General features: G+C 54.2%; 1 protein-coding gene across 1 annotated transcript; it reads left to right on the plus strand.

The window, feature by feature from the left end:
* Positions 1-4,208: 4,208 nt before the first annotated feature.
* On the plus strand, positions 4,209-10,051 carry Atp6v0e2 (ATPase, H+ transporting V0 subunit e2). Its single transcript, XM_005404765.2, has 4 exons — positions 4,209-4,430; positions 5,700-5,747; positions 8,072-8,187; positions 8,550-10,051. Exons 1-3 carry the CDS (start codon positions 4,327-4,329, stop codon positions 8,163-8,165), a joined length of 246 nt encoding a protein of 81 aa, XP_005404822.1. The 5' UTR covers positions 4,209-4,326; the 3' UTR covers positions 8,166-8,187; positions 8,550-10,051.
* The last annotated feature ends 514 nt before the right edge of the window (positions 10,052-10,565 follow it).

The following is a 10,565-nucleotide window of genomic DNA, read 5'->3' on the forward strand; positions in this document are numbered from 1 at the left end:
CTTGGCACCCAAACAGCCACTTACCTGTGCACCTGGGAACGGACGCCTGGAGACGCCTCGCTGCCAGGTGCTGGGGATCCATCTGGGGATGTTTCGGCCATTGCTACAGTGAAGGGGCTCTCAGGGTTGCAAGATCTGCAGGGGACAAGCACAGACCATGCAGCATTGATGGTGTCCTGGGGGGGCAGAGCTGGCAAGGGTTCTCGGGGTCCCGGTCCGTGTGGTACCAGGAGAGACTATGCTGTTGGTGTGTACACCTCCCACATCCCATGTCCCTTGCCCTCTGTGGTCCCCTTGGATGGAAGGCCTTCGTCACACTGGGACACTGCGATCGTCACTCCCACATGGCTATGCCCATAGATGGCCGGGGGCCTGTGTGGCTCCTGAAGTTCTGGTCACACTCAGCACAGGCTGGGTGGCGTCAGCACGATCTGAAGGACTTGGGTGTCCCCATAAGCACCTCTGGGGGGTTCAGCTCGCAGAAGCTTAAGGGTCCATTTGCATGGGGTTTCCAGTTGCCCCCATGGCCATCTTCAGTCTCCTGAAGGGAGCTCAGGGAGGCTGGGGATTTAGCTCAGCGGCACAGCACCTGTCTGGCAAGCGCAAGGTCATGAGTTCGATTCCCGGTACCAGAACAAAAACAAAAAACAAAAAAAGGGAGCTCAGCTATGAGTCAAGTGACAAGGACATACTGTTTTCATTCAGTGTCACACTCTCATCCCGCGGTCCCATGAGATCACCAGAATGAGGGCAGCATCCTGTGGATGGCATAGCTGGACCCATGGGTGGCTCAGATCCCAACTCAGACAAGTGACCTGGAGGGTCTGAGGACACCGTCATCCTGGAGTCCAGGTAAAGGTGTCTGGCTGTCACTCTGCCGGCTGTCATTGCGGCTCCTCAGCCAGGGAGTCTGGGCTGTCACTGCCATGCTAGTAACTCCCTGCTGCAGCCACTGCCAGAGAGAAGGCGTGGGGAGCCTTCCCCGGAAGTCGGGAAGTGTCACAGAGTCCTGTGTGAAGGTGGATGGGCAGCAGTACCTGGCCCTTTGCTCTTGACTGCAGGCTTTGCAAGCCAGGGTAAGTAGGCCAACCTGCCATGAGATTCCATGGAGCCTTTCTGCTTTATCTCATCCACCCTTTAGCTGGGTGTGGTGGTGCAGGCCTGCGGTCTGAGCACTCTGGGAGGCCAAGGCTGGAGGGTCACAAGTTCAAGCCCAGCACAGGCCACTTAGTGACTAGTAAGGCCTTGTCTCAAAATAAAAAACATTTTAAAACAGCTGGAGCTGTAGCTGTAGCTCAGTGTGAAGGCCCTGGGTTCCATACCCAGCACTGCAAACCACAGCCACCACCACCACCGTCATCTTCCGTCTTTCATCTTCCTTCTTCCTGGAGATAATCAAGGAGGAAACAGTGAAGGTTTGCAGAAAACAGCCTGGGCATTTAGGGGCCTGTGAGATGGAGCGTGTTGGGGTATAAGATGCGTCCATGCTAGATGTGTACCCCTAACAAAAACATGGTCAGGTATGGTAGCACATGCCTATAATCCCAGCACTCGGGAGGCTGAGGCAGGAGGATCATTGCAAGTTCGAGACCAGCCTAGGCTACATAACTGAGTTCAAGGGCAGCCTAGACTGCATAGCGAGACCCTGTCTCAAAAAAAAAAAAAAAAGGAAACATGAGCCAACATAGCCTAGACAGATCTCAAGAGTTCCTGAGCGTTATACTCCCATCAGAGAGGGGGACATGCAGACAGGAGGCTTGAAGGATGCTGACTCATGGACCAATTAGAGTCAGACGGGTCACCAAGGCTCTCTGAGTGCGGTGAGCCCGGGGCAGAAGTCCAGGAGATGTTGCACTGAGACCTACCTGGCTGTTGGGGTTCTGGGGATCTTTCTCCCGAACCTCTTCTCCAGATGTGCAGACCATCTTTGCTTTGGCAGCAGTGTGCACCGTGGGGAGCCTCGGCTTCATTCATCCAAACCTGCATGCATGCAAAAGACAGACACCCAGAGTCCCTTGCGCCTGCAGAGGAGTCTAGGTCATTCCTAGGGCTCTGAGGGTGACCTGTAGCTTCCCAGTGTCTTGGTGCTCTGCTTTTCATGCTGAGGAGACACAAGGATGTTTTACAGCCCTTCTCAGTGGCTCCTTTTGCTTCTGCGCTTCCTAGGAATCCACCAGTGCCCAAGTCTATGGAAAGATGAACTTAGGTATTACCAATGGGAGGACTCCACTTCCTGGACGATGTGGTTGAATTTTGCCAGTGTGCCCAAAGCATCCCTAGGAGCCCGCATGTTGAGAGCACACATAGTGACACATCAAGGGCTGAAGGAGCTGGGGGCCTGACAACATGGCCTGGGCCTCACGGTTGTGCCTAGGAAAGCAGTGTCCTCCAGCTGGATGCAAGCTCCTGGGAGTGTATGTATGTATGTGTGGCAGAAGCCTTGTCCCTGGGTTCTGGTTCTTTTACTGCTAAACTATGCAGCCTTAGATGAGTTACTTCCTTTTATCACCCACAAAAGGAATGGATTACTTCAGCCTCAGAGATCTCTTTCAGCTAAAAACAAAGCTCTAGGGAATGAACATGTGATGAGGAGGATCTATATTTTGGGGATCTACTTAATCAGGTGGACATTTACACCTGGCATCAGAGCAGCAGCTCAGGGGCACCACATCATTGTCACATTCTGGGGAACAGCCGGAGCTGGGGTACAGATGAGGCTCCTGGGGTTGGAATGGAGCCACTGTATGGCTTTGAGCCCCTTGTGGACCACAGACCACAAAAGAGGGGCCAAACAGATGACGCAGAACAAATGCAAACCAGGACAGAAATGCAACATCAGACCCTGCAGGGAACAGTGTAGAGCCCCCTGGCACCTAAGCCAAGCATCTGATTAAACTGAGCAAGGGACAAACAGGAAGTATACTTTTTTTTGTTTACAGAGAGAATCGTTTTTCTGTTTGACCTACAGCCATGAACTGTAATGGTGACCTTGCGCAGGACTGTAGGACCAGCCTGTTTTATGCCATCTCCTGCACGCCAAGTGCCCCCTCTACCTGCGCCAGTGTCCCAACAGCACACACTCTGGAAGGGAAGCCTAACCATTCTTTACAATCCAGTTAAAATCTCACTTCCTCTAGGGAGTCTTCCCTGACTTCTCCATCCTCTGAAGTCTCAAAATGGACAGTGACTAAATTGCTCATAGCGACTCTTACCCTAGTCTGGTCTGACCAGCATTATGGTTTTACTACAACGTATCACTCTTCAACTGAATTAGACACCCCAAGAAAGCTAGGATGGCATTTTAGACCTCAGATCTCTGTACCTCTTTTCCTATCTCTATCTTGTCTCTATATAATAAAGGCTCAAGCCTGGTATCTTTGTAAAACCGCGCCCCCACACACACACAACTTGCATGTTAAAAGAATGGATACAGTGGTCTCAACTAGCACATGGGCAAGGTGGTGACTTGCTCCTTTTGGAAAACAGCTGGCAGGGCTCGGTAAAGGACAGGCACGTTTCCCTTATGCATGGGGGCGGGGGGTAGCTTCACTCCGTTTTCCAAGCCACGGAACCACTGAATCCAGGGAGTAAGCGTGGAAGGCTGTTGTGCACAGCATCTGTTGCTATAGGTGCCTCCTGGAGCCACTGATCTGTGCAGAAAGGATTGTAGCTGTTTCGCTCAAGGATCTAATCCCAAAGGCCTTGCTCGGTCCATCACGGGCTGATGCCTGCAGAGAACGCCGTATTTGGCCCAGCGCCTGCCAGACATCGGGCTCTGAATTTCGACCCACCTGGCCCAGCCTCACCCGCCTCTCACTGAGCGCTCAGTCCAGGAGAAGCCCCTGCAGTTTCCCGAATGTCCCCAGCTCCCGTCACCCAGGCCGCCCTCCTCAATCTCGGATCCCGGACCCCAGCCGCCCGGTGGGGAGAACGTGGGCCCAGGCAGAGGGCGCTCTCGGGCTGCCTGGCGCAGCGTGTGACTCGGTAGGGGATGACTCTGGGTGGCCCTAAACTCCCAGGTCTTTGGGATTAAGGAAGGAGCGCAACAGACTCAACGCCAGCTCAGATGTGACCCCTGCGCCCGCTGCCGCGCATCCATCCTCTCGAGAGGGGCGCAACCATACTCAGCCAATCAACGAGTGTACTCCCTGGAAGGCCCGCCCCTACCCCTGAGTGACAGTGGGCCAGGCCGGAGATCCGCCCAGCAGAGCAGCCCGGCGTCCCGTTCCCACTGCGCATGCTCTCCGCCTCCTGAGCGCCGGAAACCTGCGCCCCGTGCACCTGCCTCTCTCGCCTGCCTCCCGCTGGGCATCCCGGGCCTCGGCCATGACGGCGCACTCCTTTGCCCTCCCGGTCATCATCTTCACCACGTTCTGGGGCCTCATCGGCATCGCCGGGCCCTGGTTCGTGCCGAAGGGACCTAACCGCGGGTAAGGAAGGCGCACAGGCCCTGGCTCCCCGCGGACCCCTCCTCCCCTGTCCCCTGCCCCGGCCACCCCTCCACCGCGGGGGGTGGCATCTACCCTGCAGCCAGCACCACTCCGGGGACGCGTCGGGTCGCCTCCCCCGAGGTCTCCGCTCCTGGGCGGCGTTTAGCGGGCGAACGGTAGGAGGCCCGGGCAAAAGGACAAACACCGAGACACGCAGCAGGGGACGTGGAGATGGACATGGCTTGGCGTCGCCTCCTGCAGCCGGGAAGGGGCAGGGTGGGCGCTGGTGCAGTGTCTCCCCCTCGCCCGCTGTGTGACCTTGTGCCTCAGTTTCTCCGTAGTAAATGGGCTTGATGCCAACGCCTGCCTCGTAAGGCTGCGGTGGGTATTACTCAAGCAATGCGCTTAAAACACTCGTCAGTGCGCCGCGCATTTTGTGCACGGATCATTTTCAGCGGGTATTATTTTTGAAGGTTCCCTGGCAGATTTGTGCAGACGCACTAGTAGCTGCTTCATCGTGTTGTCGGTTATAAAAAACGCTCCCTTTGTCCCTAAGTCTGTCTCCGCAGTGCCCAGCCAGCACTGGCCCAAGCCCTGAGTAGTATTGAAAGAAGGAGCGAGTCTTCAGCAGGAACTTGAAGTGCTTTAGGTCAGAGGGTGCAGGCGCAGCTGTGGATTCATGTAAGCTTTGCTAGGGGCTGCTTGGAGACGCCTGTCGCCTTTGTTCTTAAAAATCTGCGGGGCTGATGGGTCCCACAGCACCGCTTTGTAAAGCATTTTAGTGTCACTCCTGCAACCCCCGGGAGTTCTTTATGGTGCTCCTGCCGTATTTTAAGCTTCTGCCTTCCATCGTCTCCGAGTGGACGATATTGTCTTGCAACAACCAAGCCTCAGAAATGGCTCAGCCTTCTTGCTTCTTGCCCTGTCGTTTTCTTGTTGCCCAGTGAACTTTGAATCCCTGAGGCCTCTCCACAGTGTCGTGCCATGTTGGGGTGGTACCTTTCCCCCAGATCTGCAGTAAAATGGAGAGACGTCGGGTGGTGCAGAAGGGAGATAAAGGCAGGATTGGCTCTGTCACTTCTGTGTGCAGGCGTGCGTCCCCAAAAGGTGACAGAGAGCTTCTGTTCTCCAGGTGGTAGTTCTCAGCATGGGTAGAACTCAGCCTCCTGTGTCCAAGGGGCATCAGGAGGGCTTGTGGGACAGCTGATGCCAAGAGCTGTTTCTCTGGCCCTGGCCAGGCCTTCTGACCTGCATCCTCTTGTGTTGCAGAGTGATCATCACCATGCTGGTGGCCACTGCTGTGTGCTGTTACCTCTTGTGAGTACCGGCCTTGCCAGCTTTGTCCTCCGCCCGCCCTTCCCTCTGCCTCTGCTGCCCGTGTGTCCTCCTTATAACAATCGAGGGCTGTGTATCCCACCTGCGAGCTGAATGAGTTGCCCGGTGAGCCTGACTGGGCATCAGAAGGGCCTGGACAGGTTGCTCAGCTCTACTTTCAGGCTTCACCCTAGACCCACTGGCACCCAGCTGTCAGGCTTACACTCAGGAATCTGTTTTTTGTTTATTTGTTTTGTTTTCCCTGCAGTACTGAGTACTGAACCCAGAGCCTTTACACTGAACTACATTCCAGCCCTCTTTTTAATTTTTTTTTTTAAATTTTGAGATAGGGTCTCACTAAATTGCCCAGGCTGGGCTTGAAGTCGTTATCCTCTTGCCTTGAGCTCCCAGAGTGCAGGGAACACAGGTGTGGGGGGCTGGGGATTAGCTCAGTGGCACAAGCGCCTGCCTGGCAAGTGCAAGGTCCTGAGTTCGATTCCTGACACCAAAAAAAAAAAAAGAAAAAGAAAAAAATACAGGCGTGGGCCACTATGCCTGGCAGGAATGTGTTTTGATGAGCATCCCCAGGCACTGAATGCAGCCAGTTTAGAACCACTGGGGAGAGAAACAGTTGTCATGCTTGGGAAGGGTACCTTGGGGACACATAAAAACATTCTAAGGCACAACTTATGGGGACTCAGTTTCCGTTCTTAATGTCCATGCTGTTTCTAGGACTCTGTTCTTCCAAAAACAGGAAAACCCCTCCTCCATCCAGCCCAGTCCTGCAGTTACATTGCTCCTGGTTTAAATCGCCCTGGGTGCCAGGCCAAGGGATAAGTTCAAGTTCCAGGGGCTTTTTTGTTTTGTTTTGTTTTCTGTGTTTTTGAGACAGGGTCTTGCTATGTAAGTTAGGCTGGCCCTGAACTCACTATGTAGCCTAGGCTGACCTCAAATTCATGGCGAGCCTCCTGCCTCAGCCTCCTGAGTGCTGAGATTACAGGCATGCACCACCATGCCTGGCAAAGTTCCAGTTTTGCAGACACCCTCTCTCACTGCAACTCAAACCACGTTAAACCTGTAGGGTTTCCTCTTCCTGGGTCTGATACATTGTTTTTATGGGCATATTTGGGTGCTCTTGTTTGTTTTTTTTTTTTTTTTTGGTTTTTCTCCGGTACCAGGAACCGAACTCACGACCTTGCTCTTGCCAGGCAGGCGCTTTGCCGCTGAGCTAAATCCCCAGCCCTTGGGTGCTCTTAATTCAGAACAACCCAGACAGGACAGATGAAGTGATGAGATGCTGATTCTTTAAAAAAGGTAACAGAGTTGGTGGCACATGCTTGTAATCCCAGCCTTCTGGGGTTGCTGAGGCAGGAGGATCACAAGTTTGAGTCCAACCTGGGCAGTTTAGCAATCTAGTAAGACTCTGTCTCAAAACTGAAAAAAAAAAATTTTTTTTTTTTGGTACCAGGAATCGAATTCATGACCTCAGGCTTGCCAGGCAGGCACTTATGCTGCTGAGCTACATCCCCAACCCATGTAAAAAAATTTTAAAGGGCTAAGGGATGTAGCTTAGTGCAAAGGACCTGAGGTTCAATCTTTAGTATTGAAAAAAAAAAAAAAAAAAGAGAAAGGAAGAAAGAAAGGAAGGAAAGAAGGAAGAAAGGAAGGAAAGGGAGGAAGGAAGGAGGGAGGGAGGGAGGCAGGGAAGGAGAGAAGGAAGGAAGGAAGGAAGAAAGGAAAGAAAGAAAGAAAAAGGAAGAGAGAAAGAAAAAGGAAGAGAGAGAGAAAGAGAGAAAGAGAGAAAGAAAGAAAGAAAGAAAGAAAGAAAGAAAGAAAGAAAGAAAGAAAGAAAGAAAAAGAAAGAAGGAAAGGAAGGAAGGAAGAAAAGGAAGGAAGAAAGGAAGAAAAAGGAAGAAAGAAAGAAAAATGGGGGAGGTCTGGGGCTAGGGTGTGTCTTAGGGGTACAGCATGTGTGAGTCGGGGTTGCACAGAGAGCAGGGATCCCTGGACCGGAGAATACGCAGGCTCTGGTGGGAGTGGCCTCCTGGCCTTGGAGGCTGCCTCAAGTCGCCCCTAATCTCAGCCCTAGCCCCAACTCAGGAACCTTACAAATCAAACCAAAACCCACAAACCATGGGCCACCGCCCCATGCCTGCTGGGGTGTGGGTGGTTCTGTGGGTCCCTTCTTGATTCCCAAGGACATAGGCCCTGCCACGGCAACGCAGGTTGGCTGATACTCCTTGGCAGGCAGAAAAGACCAAGACCTCCCTGGGCATGGGTGTGGGTTCCTTCTGTGCCCAGCCTCCTCACACTGCTGTCTCCGGCAGCTGGCTCATTGCCATCCTGGCCCAGCTGAACCCCCTGTTCGGGCCCCAGCTGAAGAACGAGACCATCTGGTACGTGCGCTTCCTGTGGGAGTGACCGGCGCTGCGTTTGGCCCCAGGTACCACAGATGGGGACGGCAGGTGGTGGGCAGCAAGGGAAGGCAGAGCCATGGGACATGTCGGATTCAGCCTTGATATTTAGCAAAGCAAAAAAGGCTGACCTGTGGCTGTCTGCCTGCACTGTGCCAGCCGCCAGGGTCCCTCACAAGGCCTCTTCCCGAAGATGTCACACAGATGTCACTGTGGGATTGCCAAGCTACAGGGTGGCAGGGAAACTGAATCTGTGCTGGGTGACACCAGACCAAACAGAGGGACGTTGAGGGTTTGCTGAGTGACCGCGGCAGGGCTAGGGTGGGTTTCCAGGGAGGGGATCAGGGGTCCCCACAACAAGACAGTGACCTTGATGTCATGTGCCTTTCAGGTGTCCCAGTGTCCTGGATGACCCTGGCTCGACGTCCCTGGTGATTTTCATCCCACCTTCCCCACGGCTGTCCTGGTCCCTCTGTGCTCCCCTGTGTTAGCACCTCAGGGTCCACACGCCCAGGGCCCAGTGGGTTCTAGGACACCCTGTCCTCCCGGCCAGGCAGGGGTCTGGAAGCCCTGAGCCCAGAGGCAGGCTGGAGCCAGGATAGCCCCGGGGTTTCCTTTCCTTCCCGCCCAAGCAGGTCCTGGGAGCAGCTGGTCCAGGTGGGCTGCATCTCACATTTGTGGCACAGCTGAAGACAGTGTCCTTAGCCATGAGCCCGAGGTGGGGTCTGTCCCCGCCAGCTGTGAGGGGCCCCGTGCTGTCAGGTTAGATGTGAAATTTCTGAAAAATTATCTTAGAGCAACAGTTACACACCAAAAATCAGCATAGTGCTTTGGGCTAAGACTGAAAGCTAGATGTTGAGTGACCTTTGTAGCTGTGAGGACCCTTGATGGTTGTGTCTCTTCAGTGTTCTGTCCTGCCTTCCTTCTGTCCCTGGAGGAGCTCCGTCCCATCCCTGGGGCCTGTCAAGCTGAGCATGGTTGTTCCCCACCTCTCCATTTGGAAACCCGTATTCCTCATGGTGCTGTGGCGACACACCCCGAAACCTCCACAGCAGCATCTAAGTGACCAGAGCTGGAGGATGAGAAGCAGGTGATGCTGATCGAGTGGTACTGCGGCCCCGGCTCCCAAGGCTGGGCCTGTGCCCCCCAGCGCACCTGGCACTGCGTGGGGGACAGTGAGAGACAGAAGCGCAGGTCATACGGGGTCAGACCAGGGGGACCCTGGGAACCCTGCAGCCTGTGCCCTCGCTCCTGCAGGAGACCCAGCCCAAATGCCCAGAGCTGTTAGGACAGAGTTCACCCACCTTGCCTGGTTCCTTGCCTCGCTCATTGTTATTTATTCAGTGTCCCTTTGCTTGTGGTGGCCATCGTTTTGGAAGCAGCAGTAGAATCTGATGCGTCTTATCCAGTTTTCTTAGCTCTGGCTGCCAGCCCCTCAGCTTGGGGTCGTGCATGGACACAGCTCCCCAAATCCCTCCCTCCCCTCGTCTCCACAGCCTTCCTGTGAGGTGCAGGTGGCAAGCATGCCTGGTACCCCAAAACCGATCCATGTCTAATAAATAACATGATACAAGATGCAGTTTGTGGGCACACCCAGGCCTCTGCGGAATCTGCCAGGTGCCACCTGATTTCCAGCTCTTCGGCAGGTGGATCGGGGACAAGAAGGGGAATTGCAGTCGCTGCCCTTGGAGCTACACTTCTGGGAGACGGACAGAGGACCACAGTTTCCTGAGACCTGGGCCTTTCTGTCTGTCCTGAGTTTGGCCCAGTGCCAGGCCCAGGAAATGGACAAAGACTGGGTGGTGAAGTGGAACCTTGATGACCACTCTGTGCCCCAGACAATGGAGGGGCAGCTCCCAGGCTATGCAATAAAGCGGGTGCCCTGTGTCTGCAGAGTGGCCTCATTCTAGACCTCCAAGGGCTGGGGACTGCCTGCCTGGCTTCCCGCATGGAGTGACATGAGGAACTGGGGAGAAGTGATGCAGAACCAACGGCCGAGGACCCGGACCTGGTTGAGGGTGTTAGGTTGATCCAGCGGGCAGTGGAGAGCCACAAAGCATTTGGTTTTGGTTTTTGTGGTACTGGAGATTGAATCCAGGGCCTTTGTACTGAGCTCCATCCCTTGCCCTTTTTTAAAATTTGGAGACAGGGTCTCGTTAAGTTGCCCAAGCTGGGCTTGAGGTTGCAATCCTCCTGCCTTTGCTGCCCAAAGTGCTGGGATTGGGGCTGGAGATTTAGCTCAGCAGCAAAGTGCCTGCCTGGCAAGTGCAAGGTCGTGAGTTCGGTTCCCGGTACCGGAGAAAAACAAAAAAACAAACAAACAAAAAACCCAAATAAACACAGAGTGCTGGGATCACAGGCGTGTGCCACCATGCCCAGCTCACAGAAGGCTTAGAAGTGCTGTGTG

The sequence above is a fragment of the Chinchilla lanigera genome, unplaced genomic scaffold, assembly GCF_000276665.1.
Source record: "Chinchilla lanigera isolate Chin_1 unplaced genomic scaffold, ChiLan1.0 scaffold00090, whole genome shotgun sequence".
NCBI lineage: Eukaryota > Metazoa > Chordata > Mammalia > Rodentia > Chinchillidae > Chinchilla > Chinchilla lanigera.